The 15,554-nt window shown below is 37.6% G+C and overlaps 2 protein-coding genes across 8 annotated transcripts in view; both read left to right on the top strand.

Moving 5' to 3' along the window:
• nectin4b (nectin cell adhesion molecule 4b) overlaps positions 1-3,192 on the top strand; it is a 47,169-nt gene extending 43,977 nt beyond the window's left edge. For both annotated transcript variants that reach the window (XM_077230501.1, XM_077230500.1), the window contains exon 11: positions 130-3,192. In XM_077230501.1, the coding sequence (XP_077086616.1) occupies positions 130-402 (273 nt within the window). In that variant the 3' untranslated portion in view covers positions 403-3,192. The remainder of the gene's footprint in view (positions 1-129) is intronic.
• A 6,240-nt stretch (positions 3,193-9,432) lies between these two features.
• cirbpa (cold inducible RNA binding protein a) lies at positions 9,433-14,012 on the top strand. Of its 6 annotated transcripts, none has more exons than XR_013203892.1 (7): positions 9,433-9,548; positions 10,134-10,239; positions 10,354-10,460; positions 11,350-11,458; positions 11,580-11,735; positions 12,908-12,963; positions 13,344-14,012. XR_013203892.1 is itself a non-coding variant. In XM_077230490.1 (7 exons), the coding sequence occupies exons 2-7, from the start codon at positions 10,140-10,142 to the stop codon at positions 13,355-13,357; spliced, it is 537 nt and encodes a 178-aa protein (XP_077086605.1). In that variant the 5' UTR covers positions 9,433-9,548; positions 10,134-10,139; the 3' UTR covers positions 13,358-14,012. The 6 variants fall into 6 exon arrangements, 3 of the variants coding, with proteins under 3 accessions (XP_077086605.1, XP_077086604.1, XP_077086603.1); XR_013203891.1 differs by having other exon boundaries at positions 11,350-11,494; XR_013203890.1 differs by having other exon boundaries at positions 11,350-11,503.
• Positions 14,013-15,554: the final 1,542 nt, after the last annotated feature.

Genomic DNA, 15,554 nt, shown 5'->3' with positions numbered 1-15,554 from the left:
GTGAGTGAGTGAGTGAGTGTGTGTGTGAGTGAGTGATTGTGTGTGAGTGAGTGTGTGAGTGTGTGTGTGTGAGCTGTAAACACACCTTCTGTCAGATGATTGACAGCTCTGACTCTGTTCCTCCCTCAGGATTCGGGACTCCACCGGGATCAGAGTTCTCCTCCTCGCTCCCACAGCTCCGGCCTGACGGCGGAGGCGTTTGCAGACGCGTGGAGACGTGGATCTCGCAGGGAGATTCACCGAGACAAAGACCTGAGAGAGAGAATCCCTGAGGGAGAAGAAGGAGACTCGCGTCAGTTATCCGAGGCGCTGTCCAACTACTTCCAGTGCAGCAACAGCGGCCTGACGCCGAAGGACAACCCCAACGCTATTATCATACACTCACGCAGACAGATCATCTGATACACACACACACACACACACACACAGATCATCTGATACACACACACACACAAACATACACACACACACACACAGATCATCTGATACACACACACACACACAGATCATCTGAGGGAGGACTCGACGTCACACCAGGGGTGTGAACCGGTAAAGTGGTCTCACGGTTCAGTTCGATTACGATTATCATGTCATCGATTCAGTTCAATTCGATATCCCGATGCACTGCATCCTCAATTTTCAATTTTACTTCATGTACACAATTTTGTCAATAAATACAAGCAGTCAGACTCTGCAGGCGCTAACAGCTCTTCTCTTCTCCAGCTCGTGCACCACAAGTGTTCATAAGAGCTGAAATGTGTCCAGATGCTTTTAAAATAGTTGAAACATTTTTAATCACTTGCACTTGCGTCTGCCAGTGTATGCTACCGCGACAAAGCACACACGCGACAAACGACGTCAGAAAAGCGCCAGTACATTAGAACCGGTTATGGTCTATTACTGAACCGATACCGAATCGTCCTCGTCTGCATCGCGATGCATCGTAGAAACGGTTAATTTCAACACACCTAATACACATGCACTGATACACACACACTCATACACACGCGCACCGACACACACACACAGAAACATCGTCGAGATCGTCTCAAACCGAAGCATTCATAATCCATAAAGTCATACATATGATCAACGGGGATAACTAGATTTGATAAGTTTACACAAATAATGATCTTCCTCTAATATCTAAACATTCATAAATCAAGATTTACTGGAGAAGCAAAAAAATGAAGTTTGTTGAAAAAATGAACAAGATTATTTTTCTGACTATTGCCAGATATTTGTTCTCGTTTCAACTCACTTCATTTTAACCCTTTAAAGTCTCACCAAGACAAACGTGATGGAAAATTTTGTGTATTTGAATAAAAATTTATTTTTTTCAACACATCCCATAATTTTTTTAATATTGGCCACTTAAAGGTAAAAAAAAAAAGTACCGGAATTAATACACATACAATGCAAATCAGAAAATATGAACTATAATACTAATTTATTTAAAAACTATTTTTTTACATTGAATTTTCTTTATTTATTGAAGTATGCCGTTAAATATTTCAGGTTTTCATTAACACAGGAAATTATGTTTTCTTGTTTTTTAACAATAAACAAAAATAAATAAGGTTACATAATTTGTTACGGCAGAATGCATACAATTAAATTCAGTGGAATGTAAGTCATCCGGTGGCTATGTTCGGTATTACGCCTAAACTAAATCTCAATTTTTTTTTACTATCAACTTCAAATTTGGAACACAACTTGGTTAGATATATGGCTTTGAGTTTATAGTAATTTTATAGTAAAAAATATTTTGTAAAATATTTATTTTATATGAAACAAAAAATATTAAGTACAGACAAAATGATGTTACTTGGTGCCATAAAAAAACTTTAGGATGTTTTTAATATTTTTTCAAAAACATGCTCAACCAAACGGTTGATTTGGCACATAACGTGATATCTTGAATTACAACCATTTATATAGAAGTTTGGTCTTGTTTTAAAGAAAACACTCAGCAGATTATTCCTGAAGTAAAAGCACTTCAAAAAATGAAAATATGAAAAGTTATGGAAGTTTTAAATTTACATTGAATCAAATATACTTTTTTTTACAGTCTATGGTTGTGACGCGCTGTTATTGACACGTGACATCTAGTGGATGTTGTTGGCATTGCTCAAGCAGAAGCTAGAGATGCTCAGTCAGCTTGACTTAAGTTAGGTAAGTTAGTCCTCCTCAATAAAATATAGAGACTCAAATGTGCTCCAGCATTTCGTGGATCGGGCCGTTAAAGGGTTAATACGTTTCGCATGCGTGAAAACTCATAGTGGCTTTTTAAAAACATTCTATATTATTTTTCAGCTCTTTTTTAAGCAATTATTAAGAGATTTTGATAAAGTTTTTATGTTTTAAACTATTTTTAGTCTCGTATTTTTTCCTCGCGATATTGCATGTTGATGTAGTCGTAATGATGTCATCTCGTCTCAGTCACGGAGAAATAAAAGCGGACTCATCTGGCAGATATTTGTTCTGGTTTTAAGCACAAACTCACTTCATTTTTATGCATTTTTGACATAATATCTTCAGTTATTCCGCTTCTTCTCCATTAAATGTATCTTGTTTTAAGAATGTTTAGATATTTGTGCTGGAAAACAAGACCGAAACACTGAGGAAGAACATCATTTTTTAAAGTGCATTAATTCACTGAACATCGAGCAATATATGTTTTTACAGTGTCACTGTATATAATAGACCAGATTAAATGAACATTCCTCAGGTTTTCATGGAGGAGAGAGTGAACATGAGTGTGAGGAAACTCCAGATCAGATCAGCGAACACACACTCTTCTGTTTATTCCTCATCAGCAGAACTCAGAGGTTACACACTCCAGACTCGCGCGCGCGCACACACACTTGCGCACACACACACACACACACACACACACACACGCACACATATACACGCACGTGTGTTTCATGAGGATACCTTGAACTCGTTACTACTAAACTCTGACGGACGTGTGTGTGTGTGTGTGTGTGTGTGTGTGTGTGTGTGTGTGTGTGTGTGTGTGTGTGTGTGTGTGTGTGACACGTATTAGAATGTTTGAATTAGCGCTGTTTAAATTCCATATTCATCTGTCATATTCCAGCATCTCTAAGAGATTTCATGATGTTTATGATTACTTACACCTCCACTCAACAGTTTGGAATAAATATGATTTTTTTTATGTTTCTGAAATACTTTTCTGCTCACTAAAGCTCCGTTTATATGCTCTGAAATACTGTAAAAAAAGAAATAAATATTATTATAATGTAAATCAGCTGTTTTCTATGTGAATATATAGTAAAGTGTAATTTATTCCTGTGATCAAAGCTGAATTTTCAGCATCATTACTCCAGTCTTCAGTGTCACATGATCCTTCAGAAATCACTATAATATGATGATTTGATGATCAAGAAACATTTATGATTATTATCAGTGTTGAAAACAGTTGGAAAATATGTAGAAATATTTTTGTGAGGCATTAATATTCTTAAATGTTGGGGTAGGAAAGAAAAATGATCAAAAGTGATTATAAAAACATTATAATGTGACAAAAGATTCTATTTCAAATAAATGCTGTTCTTTTGAACTTTCTATTCATCAAACAATCCTAAAAAATAAAATGTATCAGTTTCCACTAAAATATGACTGTTTATGAAAATCAATAATAATCATAAATGTTTCTTGAGCATCAAATCATCATATTATAGTGATTTCTGAAGGATCATGTGACACTGAAGACTGGAGTAATGGAATAAATTACACTTCACTATATATCATATCACTTACATATTCACATTAAACATTAAAACTATAAGAGTATAGTCTTCCAGGTTACTCATGAAGTTTTTGGTAACACTTTACAATAAGTTCCCATTAGTTAACACGGTTTAATGCATTACTAACATTGAGCAACACATTTGTTACAGTATTTATTAATATTTGTTAACATTAAAATACATTCATTGTTACGTCATATTAATTTCTATTATAGGTCATAATATTTCACAGTGAGAATGTTTTTCTCTTTAAATTTAGTGTTTGACATAAAATGTGAAGTAATGTGTAAAATCAGCAGAAAAGCAGCTCAAATCCTCAGTGTTGTAAACTATTATGGCCAGCGCTGGTGTAACTGGTGTAACTGGTGTAACTGGTTCTTGTATACAGTAATCTGGGCCAGATCTAGACCATAAACCCAGCTAACATTCCCAATATGTTATAAAAACCTTTTTTACGAACGTTCAAAACATTTAAAAACGTTTTTTTTTTCTTGATTATGTGAACTTTAAGAAAACTTTCCATTGTATAATTCTTCAAAATTATGGCAATGTTACTTTTGAATGTTCTCTGAAAGTTCTGAAACAAGTGGAAGCCTAACATTTAAAAAAAAGGTTTGAACAACGTTCAAGGAGCGTTTTTTCCTGAAACGTTTAGTTAAAATCTTTTTTTTTAAATGTTAGGCTTCCACTTGTTTCAGGACGTTCAGAGAAGGAACATCTGACGTTTTGTAAACATTATTAAAGACCAAATAACGAACGTTCACTGGAAGAACTGAGAGAATCTTGCCACAACGTTCTTCTAGTAACGTTAATACAACGTTCGTTCAGAGTTATCTGGTCTTTAATAACGTTCTTAGAAAAACATTATTTATACATCGTTCATGGAATGTTTTTTTTTTCCCTGAAAAATGTTATTCGGTAGTTTGTCTAACGTTTACTAGCACAACTAAGTAACGTTCCACTTCCAGCAATATTTGCAGAAAGATCGCGTTCCCTTAAAGCGATAGTTCACCCATAAATGAAAGTCCAGTCATTAATTACTGACCCTCATGAAGACTTTCGTTCATCTTCGGAACACAAATAACGATCTGAGAGATTTCTGTTCCTCCATTGACAGTCTGCGAAACTACCATTTTGACGCTTCAAAAAGTTAATAAAGTGATCGTAAAATTAATCCATATTGAGCAGTTTAGTCCAAAATGTCTTAAGAGACTCAATCGCTTATATGATGAACAGAGGCTTTTAAATATATAATGTTCGCATAACCAAGAATAAAATAAACTGTACATTTACATTTATTCATTTAGCAGACGTTTTTATTCAAAGTAATTTACAAATGAGAGCAATAGAAGTAGTGAAACTAACAGTAGGACAATATGCAAGTGCTATGACTATCTCAGTTTAATCTAACGCAGTACATGTAATTTATTATTATTATTATTACTTATTATTACTGAAACTGTACATTCAGAAATAATGTTTTCATAACTACATGGGACGAACGCTAGCGAAACATCTTTGTAAACTGGTCAGTGTATGAACTGGTCGTTTGCATTGCCTGTGAACGCGCTTGTCTGTGACGCGCATCGGCAGCGCGCGGAGGATCTGCGCGCGCAACAGCATCAGCTCGTCCTCGTGCACTGCCCTCGTGATCTCAAACATCTTCAGTCTGATCTCAAACATCTTCAGTCTGATCTCAAACATCTTCCCTTCTCAAAGCATTCAGAAGATCTGGACCAGTTTAATCCTTTAACGAGAGAAGCTGCGGACAAAAACACTTCCGGCTGCGCGCCACCGACCGTAAACACTGGAAGAAACGCGCAGCAGAATGGAAGATTTGGTAAATCATCATAATCATGACATAAATAGGTCGAAAATCGAAATCATATCATTAAAAAGTCATAGGCTTAATTATGATTTAGAAAGTTGAAATTAGTCACAATGATGACAAGAATGACATAGGAAGTCATAATTCCGTCTTTTCATCTCAATGAAGATGATTCTACTTACATTATTAATGACCAAATGTTTTCAATGTTCTTAGCACAAACACATTATTTATTCATCGTTTATGGAACGTTTTTCAGTTGGACGTTCCTATAATGTTTTTGAACGTTTTGAATGTTTTATAATGTTTTTTTAGTTTCAGAGAACATTCAAAAGTAACTTTCCCGTAATGTTTCCAAAATGGAAAAATGTTCCCTTTACGTTCGCATAACTTAGAAAAAAACTTTTACAACTTTTTTTAAAAAAACTGGGCGTTCAGATAATATTCTGAAATAACGTTTTCATAACTTAAAACATGTCTTTGTTATCTGCGTTGAGTCTTTAAAATCATATTTATGAGAAAATCAATCCAACAAATCCCCAGGTAACATATTATGTAATAGGCAAATCCATCATGTTTCTGTTTTGATAGCGTGATAAATCTGCGTCATGACGTCATTGAGACGTGCAACGTGAAACACACGTGACCTCTCCTGGAGTGAAGTGGCACTACATCCTAAAACACGACAGGGCCAAAAGACCTACAAATTCCTTTTTAATAAAACTAATTTAAGTGGATGTAACTCAGATTTGCTGGACTGTCGTAATTTGGTATAACTAATGAATATTATATTTACTTTTGTTTATGTTTGAATTCACCTGTAATTGCAGGGTTTGTGACACAGAAATTGACTGTAAAAATATAAACCCACCTGAGAAATATTCATAGAGTCAAAGATGTGATGACATTATGATCTTCTGTCAAATGATTCATGAAACATGTTGAACTTCAGGCTGAAGTCAGCGCTTGATCTATTTGTTGTGTTAGAATCGCAGACACTTACTTTGTCCTCTGGTGTTTCTATTTACAGCTTAGTGTTTTAATGTCTTTATTTACACCAACACTCTCTAGTGGAAATACTATGTTTTTTTAGAGGAGAACAAAAGTTTAACTGGTCAAGAGGAGACATGAATAAGCTTATCACTGTGTGTGTGTGTGTGTGTGTGTGTGTGTGTGTGTGTGTGTGTGTGTGTGTGTGTGTGTGTGTGTGTGTGTGTGTGTGTGTGTGTGTGTGTGTGTGTGTGTGTGTTTCAGTGTATGTTTCAGTGTGTGTGTGTGTGTGTTTCAGTGTGTGTGTGTGTGTGTGTGTGTGTGTGTGTGTGTGTGTGTGTGTTTGAGAGCGAGAGAGTGAGAGTGTGTGTGTGTGTGTGTGTGTTTGAGAGCGAGAGAGTGAGTGTGTGTGTGTGTGTGTGTGTGTGTGTGTGTGTGTGTTTGAGAGTGAGAGTGTGTGTGTGTGTGTGTGTGTGTGTGTGTGTGTGTGTGTGTGTGTTTGAGAGCGAGAGTGTGTGTGTGTGTGTGTGTGTGTTTCAGTGTGTTTCAGTGTGTTTCAGTGTGTGTGTGTGTGTCTGTTTCTGTGTGTGTGTGTGTGTGTGTGTGTGTGTGTGTGTTTGAGAGCGAGAGTGTGTGTGTGTGTGTGTGTGTGTGTGTGTGTGTGTGTTTGAGAGTGAGAGTGTGTGTGTGTGTGTGTGTGTGTGTGTGTGTGTGTTTCAGTGTGTTTCAGTGTGTGTTTCAGTGTGTTTCAGTGTGTGTGTGTGTGTGTGTTTCTGTGTGTGTGTGTGTGTCTGTTTCTGTGTGTGTGTGTGTGTGTCTGTGTGTGTGTGTGTGTGTGTGTGTGTGTGTGTGTGTGTTTGAGAGCGAGAGAGTGAGAGTGTGTGTGTGTGTGTGTGTTTCAGTGTGTTTCAGTGTGTGTTTCAGTGTGTTTCTGTGTGTGTGTGTGTGTGTGTGTGTGTGTGTGTGTTTCAGTGTATGTTTCAGTGTGTGTGTGTGTGTGTGTTTCAGTGTGTTTCAGTGTATGTTTCAGTGTGTGTGTGTGTGTGTGTGTGTGTGTGTGTGTGTGTGTGTGTGTGTGTGTGTGTGTGTTTCAGTGTGTGTGTGTGTGTGTGTGTGTGTGTGTGTGTGTCTGTGTGTGTGTGTGTGTGTGTGTGTGTGTGTGTGTGTGTGTGTTTCAGTGTGTTTCAGTGTGTGTGTGTGTGTGTGTGTGTGTGTGTGTGTGTGTGTTTCAGTGTGTGTGTGTGTGTGTGTGTCTGTGTGTGTGTGTGTGTGTGTGTTTCAGTGTGTGTGTGTGTGTTTCAGTGTGTGTGTGTGTGTGTGTGTGTGTGTCTGTGTGTGTTTCAGTGAATGTTTCAGTGTGTGTGTGTGTGTGTGTGTGTGTGTGTGTGTGTGTGTTTCAGTTTGTGTATGTGTGTGTGTGTTTCAGTGTATGTTTCAGTGTGTGTGTGTGTGTGTGTGTGTGTGTGTGTGTGTGTGTGTGTGTGTGTGTGTGTGTGTGTTGGGCCTGTATGCATGAGGTGTTTCTCACACTTCAGTATTTGCATGCCATACATGTATAATTAACTTTGCAGTGATTAACACACACACACACACACACACACACACTCTGAGATCATGCTGGGAAACTCTTTGTCTATATGAATGAAGGGAAGAGTCTTTCTCACGTGTTGATGTTTGCAGACAGTAATCCACAGATATTAAATGTTCATCATTTGGCCTCAGATGATGTGTAGTATTGCACTTATTCTCCAGAGCGGCTATATATATATAAATGAACTAAATTAATTACTTTTTACAACAGAAATGAACCATCACTGAACTTACTTAAGCTGGACTGTGGCGATATTTCCTTCTAGAAACAAACTTTGTTGCATTATTTTCCTGTTATCTCTGTAAAGCTGAAGTAATCTGTTCTGTAAAAAGCGATATATAAATAACGGAGACTGACTTATTACTGTAATGCACAGGGGAGACCGGGGATAGTTGTCACATTATACAAATGGTAGGTTTATTTATTTGTAAAAGTATATTTCAGCAACACATGTTGACCATCTGTTATAGTGGGGCATGTTGTCACAAATACAAACAGTGAAACAAAATACAACAACAAAAATGTAAGAAACTATTAATTCTTGTGAATTTTCAGCATCATTACTCCAGTCTTCAGTGTCACATGATCCTTCAGAAATCACTATAATATGATGATTTGATGCGCAAGAAACATTTATGATTATTATCAGTGTTGAAAACAGCTTCATATTTTTGTGGAAACCGTCATGCATTTTATTTTTCAGGATTATTTGATCAATATGTGAAAGGTGATACAAATTGACAGCAGAGACATTTATAATGCTACAAAAGATTTCTATCTCAAATAAATGCTGTTCTTTTTAACTTTTTTTCCCCGTGTATACAAAAATGGCAGGGGAAAATAAAATAAAAATTTTTTTAGCTTTATTAAATTATTTCAAATAATAAACAGGCATTAACATATTACCATTGCTAAAATGATTAACAATAAGACCAAGCAGCATATCGTACAGAACCTAATAACACAAAAACATGAAAAGAAAATGGCAACCGAATAAATTACATTCTAGATCCCATTTTACAATGGGGGTTAATCCATTTATATTGCCAGTAATTTAGAGAGTTTTAAGGCAATCCTCTTTTTAATTTAATTTAAGGATTAAAATACAGTTATAAGGTACTTTTAAGTGCCTCAAAACATGGAGAAACTTGGACAAATCTACATTTGTGTAGTGTTCGTTTAAACTTTGGGTTCATTCGGTCCATTCCGGTTTGTATGTAAATTAGGCTGTGTGTAGGCCCCGCCCCCCGAGCGCAGGGGTATATAACAGGCGCGCGGCTCGTTCCTGCGTCTCTGGAGTTCTGAAGGCGTTAGAGACGCACACACGCCATTTCATCCGCCCGCTACTACTGCGACATCACAGGTAACCCACATTAAACAACGCTATTTTACTTTATTTGGTGTATTCTTCACTGTATTTAAATATATCTCATGTAACGATTGTATTGATTAAGATTTGTGCGTGTTTGGCCTTCTCGACTCGCGCGCTGCTTAAAATGGCGGCGCGTGATGGAGATCTTCATCATCCTCATCAGAGATCAACCGTTTAAATCAACTTGTAATATCATAATCGATGCTTTTGCAATCTAGGATTGAGTATTGTATGTAGTATAATGCGCGTATGATAGTTTCAGATCTGCGCTCGTTATATTTTATTCGAGCATTCGTGTTTGTATGGACTCCATTGTTTGACCTAGTTTGAAGCAGCGTGCTCGCGCTGACCCAGATTTATTGCTTTATTAAATAAAACACACGATGAATATTGAAATAACCGATGGATTGTCTACTTTAAACGGATAACACGCGCTTCCCGCCATTTTATTTATTCATTATTTCAATTTTTATCGCCAGGCCGCTATGAGTCATAAATATGCGATTTTTTTTGTACTTAATATGGGCAGATTTAATTTGTATTAACCTTTTTTGTGAAATATTCGTGTGTTTTTAGCTCAGAATGTCTGACGAAGGAAAGCTGTTTATCGGCGGGTTGAGCTTCGACACCACCGAACAGTCGCTAGAAGACGCCTTCTCCAAATATGGCGTCATCACCAACGGTAAGCCCCGCCCTCTCACCAATCACAGCGGCTCTCTTCGCCCGCGCTGTTTTTGATTGGCTCGTGTGCTTTCTGTGATTTACATAAGTGGCTCATTATTATGTCTCTTTTCAGTTCATGTGGCCCGAAACAGAGAAACCAACAAATCCCGAGGATTCGGCTTTGTGACTTTTGAGAATCCAGATGATGCAAAGGATGCGCTGGAAGGAATGAATGGAAAGGTTAGTTACTGAGACACTTCTAGATTTAACTTTCACTGGAGCACATCACTTGATTCAAAGTTAAAACCAAAAGTTAAAGTTTCTCATTGGATCGTATTATTGGAAAAACTTTATTTTGTATTGTTCATAGAGAAATTATCCATAAGGAAGTTCTGAGGTTATTAATCAAATGCTTCAACAGTCTTTTTTGCATTCCAACTTATTTTAAAATCATGTTTAACGGTGGAAGTTATTGTTAAAAAAATGTTTTAACTCTGCAGAAATTAACCAATCATTGTTGAAACATGGATAAAATGGCTTATCTACTTTCTGTTTCTCCAAGTATTTGAGTACTTTAATGTAAAAAAAGCGTTTCATTGTTACGGTTTAACGTCAAAAAAAGTAGACCAAGTAATTAAATGTTTTTGACAATGAGAAATTGATTACCCATGATGCAGTGCAGAATTGCACCAGAGTTGAGATGATGGGTTAAATGGCACATCTGGCATATCTACTTTCTCTTCAAGTACTTGTGTACTTTTAATTTTTGGCGTTACGCTTCAACAATGAAACCCGTTTTGTTAGATCGCAACAATGAAGCAAGTTTTTTTTACACACTGAAACTATTTAAAATAATTACGTTAGTCCGTAACACAGCTTTTTTTTTTCAGACCGCAATAAAAACACAATAATTCAATGTTAGTTTGATTGCCCATGATGCTGTGCAGAAAATGTCCTTATTTCCACTTATTTTAAAATAAACTAGTCATGGTGAAAAACTACATTACCCATAATGCTGTGCAGAAAATGACCAATCAGGGTTGAAGTTATGGGTTAATGCATTATCCACTTTGTTTCTCCAAGTATTTGTGTACTAACGCCCTCTCTGGTGATGTGTTGTCATGATCAGTCGGTGGATGGGCGTACGATCCGCGTGGACGAGGCCGGGAAGGGTGGCGGCGGAGGAGGAGGCCGGTCCGGTGGAGGATCCTACAGAGGAGGAGGAGGGGGAAGAGGAGGTGGGGGTTTCTTCAGGGGAGGCCGAGGAAGAGGAGGTTCGAGAGGTGCTGATCTCTCACAGTGTACGAGTGCTGTGGCATGTTCTCAAAGCTGCGTGTGTTAATGTCTTGCTCTCTGAAGGCGGAGGTGGATACGGCGGTGGAGACCGCGGTTACGGGAGTAGCGACCGCAGTTATGGCGGAGACCGAAGCTACAGCGGCGGCTACAAGAGTGGAGGAGGAGGGGGATACTCCTCAGGGGGGGGCGGGGGAGGAGGCTACAACAGGGACAGGTGAGGTGTGTGTTTCATCATTATACTCTACAGGTCATCTGTACTGATATGCTCAACAATTTAATGTTGTATTTGACAGATTGCAGCGATGGGAGTTTTTAGACGTTACGCCGCCGCTATTAAACGTTTTTAGACGTTACGTCGCCACTATTAAACGTTTTTAGACGTTACGCCGCCACTATTAAACGTTTTTAGACGTTACGCCGCCACTATTAAACGTTTTTAGACGTTACGCCGCCGCTATTAAACGTTTTTAGACGTTACGTCGCCACTATTAAACGTTTTTAGACGTTACGTCGCCACTATTAAACGTTTTTAGACGTTACGTCGCCACTATTAAACGTTTTTAGACGTTACGTCGCCACTATTAAACGTTTTTTGACGTTACGTCGCCACTATTAAACGTTTTTAGACGTTACGTCGCCACTATTAAACGTTTTTAGACGTTACGTCGCCACTATTAAACGTTTTTAGACGTTACGTCGCCACTATTAAACGTTTTTAGACGTTACGTCGCCACTATTAAACGTTTTTAGACGTTACGCCGCCACTATTAAACGTTTTTAGACGTTACGTCGCCACTATTAAACGTTTTTAGACGTTACGTCGCCATTATTTAACCTCTTTTGCCGTTACACCGCCACTATTAAACGTTTTTAGATGGCAGACCGCGAACAATTACGCGTTTTTAGGCGTTACACTGCCACAATTAAACCTTTGATGGTAGACTGCCACAAACCTTTTTAGACGTTACACCGCCACAATTAAACGTTTTTAGACGTTAGACTACCGAGATTATAACTTTTTGTTGGTAGACCACCACAATTAAATATTTTTTTAACGTTAAACCGCCCACAATTAAACGTTTTAGTCGTTGGACCGCCCACAATTAGACGTTGGACCGCCCGCCACAATTTTTTTGTCGTTAGACCGCAATTAAAAGTGTTGACAATGAAACGTGTATTGATTAGACCGCAACACTTGGACTGCAACCACTTGTTTTTGACGCTAGACTGCAACAATTAAATGTTGTTGGGTTTTTTTCCGGGTTTTTTTGTTGTTGCAAGAATCAATGCAATATGTCAGCAATAAATGTTTTCAAATAATTCTGTCCTACTGAAGTTTAACCCGTGTTTTTCAGTATTTCTCACGCCTGTGTGTTTGTCTCTGTGTGCAGGAGTTCTAGTTACGGCGATCGAGGCAGCTCTTACAGAGATAGCTATGATAGCTATGGTACGTATTAGCTTCTTCGCCTCTACAGTCCCCATACAAGCATGTCGCCGCAGACTGGTAAAACAGGCTATTCTTGAGGTTCTACAACCTGGGCGGATAAAGTCATTTTTACATTTTTATTTTTTTTTACATGGGTTAATAAAACAAAGGCTTTCATGCCACAATTTTCAATTTGGATCTCAATCTTCATGACAAGTAACCCCCCCCCCCCCCCCCATGAATCATCCGATCATCTCCATTGGAGGAACGGCTGCTCATTCTCCAGATCGCTCGAAACGACCCTGTTTTCATGTCTTTGCTCTGGTTGGCTAGTTAGAGGGACTGTGTCTTAAACCTGTTGAGATTCTTCAGTGTCTTGATGTGTGATACTTCCTCCTCAGCTGTACAAGAGTAAAACCCAAGACCCGACACGACACTGGCCGAGCGTTTCTAAAGACTCATGGATCTATTCTTGGATTTTGTTTTGTAGCTGTTCTCCCTGTTTCTGTTCTGTTCTTGTACTTTAAGAAAAAGGCCGTTTCTGTTCATCAAGCCGTGAACGAACGAATGTGTTCACGGAGCGCCGACTGGTTCCTCCACCTTTAAACGTTATATTTGACCAATCTCCACTGATACTGTGGGTCCCTGTGCATTGTGGGGGATATAGAGTGTGTTTGCTCAACGAAAGCCTCTGTTTATTCCATTACTGTTCCAGTAGATCTAGTCTCATTATGAGAACGGCTTCTTTTGTTACTTTTGCTAAGCCAGGCATTGATTTGTCCATAAACAGTGAGTAGTTTGAGCCTGGCGGCGCTGCTGTTCTCGGTCTGTGTCTCTGCTCTACGCCTGCATTTTAATCATGGACTCTTGACTAATATATATATCCAATATTTACTTGAAAAGAGAACCAGAAATTGTTAACAGTACACTCCAGAACTGGGAAAAAATCCTTGTGCTCTTTGTTTTTTCTTTGTATCAGAATTTGACTCACTTTTGTTTTTATTCCTTTTTTTTTGTTGCTCTTCAATTGTGGCTTCATGGAGCCTATTAAACGAAACGATTTGTTCAAACGCTTTGAATTCTGTTGTTGCCTTTCAAAAGAATCTACAAGTGAAGATGGGAAAGAACATGAGGTTCATAAAGATTTTAGTTTGACCATAATCAGGGAGTTCTACTCATGCATTCACCATTTTAAAAAATAACTTGAATTTCAGCTTAATTTAGCGACATGCTCATTCTATTTACTGTATATTTGTCATGCATTAAATTAGTAAATGTAGCCGATTTAAATGCAGAGAATTAAACTTTCGCTTTAAGAATGAGTGCGCTAAAATATACAAAGTAAAAAGAATTATTTAATTGATTTTTAAATTTGAGTAATTGGCTACTATTAGTAAAAAAAAAAGTTGTGCACTTGAAATAATTTTACTGAATTCAATAATTTAGCACACATGCTCATTCTAATTACTGATAGTCGCTCATTAATATAACTAACTGATTTAAATGCAGAGAATATTCTATTAGCTAGCGCAAGTATTGTAGCTTTTCAAAGTTAGCACTAATTTTCATAACTTAATAAATTCAGTTACACTAAATTTAATGCAGAATGAGTTTAACAGATACAATTAGAACAAGTATAACATTTTTAGTCAGTATTAAATGTATCTTATTTAAATGCAGAGAATGAATTAAATTGTGTATTTCTAGCTCACTTAATGCAAAAAAGTAGAGTAATGAAAAATGATTAAATTGTAGCTTTTTAAATGATTGAATAAGCACAATAGATCGTTCTAATTATTGTATCTCAGTCGTGTTTACAATGTATAGTCTATTTAAATAATTGATTATGACATGCTTATTTTTATTACTGTTTTTTTTTTTCATTCTGAATTTAGAAATCGACATTGTAGCTGAACTGCACAATTGTACTGCAAAAACCAAAGCTACAGTAATTGGAGCGAGTTACTAATATTTATGCAATGAGAAATGTATTAATTTTGGGTAAGGGTTGTTAATTATATAAAATACAAACATGAAACATTCCCAAATATGTTTAATCAAAAGGGTTGAGAATTGACCTAGTTTATCATCAGGAAACATTATATCTTTAAAGCGTGAAGATTAATAAATGCTTAAACTAAAGTGACTGCTGCATTTCGAAGAGTTTTTAATGTTGGGTTAGCTGCACATTTATAACTAAAACCCTGTTCATTGAGTTTCATTAAAGGGTTAAAGCAAACTCTCCGTGTCTGTGTTCTCCAGCTGAACTCTGATATGAGTTTGGAGATTAATATGCGTGAGTTGTTGAGTGTGTTTCACCGTTCTGCTGCTGTAAAGACACGGATCTGCTCCCGACGCGACGCGAGTGCTGATCGCTCGATAGTGTGTGAGGTAACCTTCCCTTGCTCTCTTCACCTGATGTTTACTTCTCGGATCTCTCTCACACACACACACACACACACACACACACACTCTCCATCAGCTGCTTCTGATCTGGCTTGTGCTGATCGCTCCTGCGCTCGATAGTGTGTGTGAGGTAACCTTCCCTTGCTCTCTTCACCTGATGTTTACTGTGCTGCGTCTGCTGACGTGTCGGATCTCACACACACACA

Source organism: Siphateles boraxobius, unplaced genomic scaffold, assembly GCF_051911475.1.
Source record: "Siphateles boraxobius isolate OS27281-9 unplaced genomic scaffold, OSU_SipBor_1 146, whole genome shotgun sequence".
Classification (NCBI taxonomy): Eukaryota; Metazoa; Chordata; class Actinopteri; order Cypriniformes; family Leuciscidae; genus Siphateles; species Siphateles boraxobius.
Note: the sequence above shows the minus strand (reverse complement) of the source record. Positions and strands in the feature narration are given on the sequence as shown.

What these genes read in the sequence shown, in the direction of transcription:
- cirbpa (XM_077230488.1), top strand. Translation starts at nt 10,140, where the DNA reads ATGTCTGACGAAGGAAAGCTGTTTATCGGCGGGTTGAGCTTCGACACC. An exon ending in ATATGGCGTCATCACCAACG is followed by an intron (nt 10,240 to 10,353) that starts GTAAGCCCCGCC and finishes GTCTCTTTTCAG; the next exon opens with TTCATGTGGCCCGAAACAGA. An exon ending in AGGAAGAGGAGGTTCGAGAG is followed by an intron (nt 11,504 to 11,579) that starts GTGCTGATCTCT and finishes TGCTCTCTGAAG; the next exon opens with GCGGAGGTGGATACGGCGGT.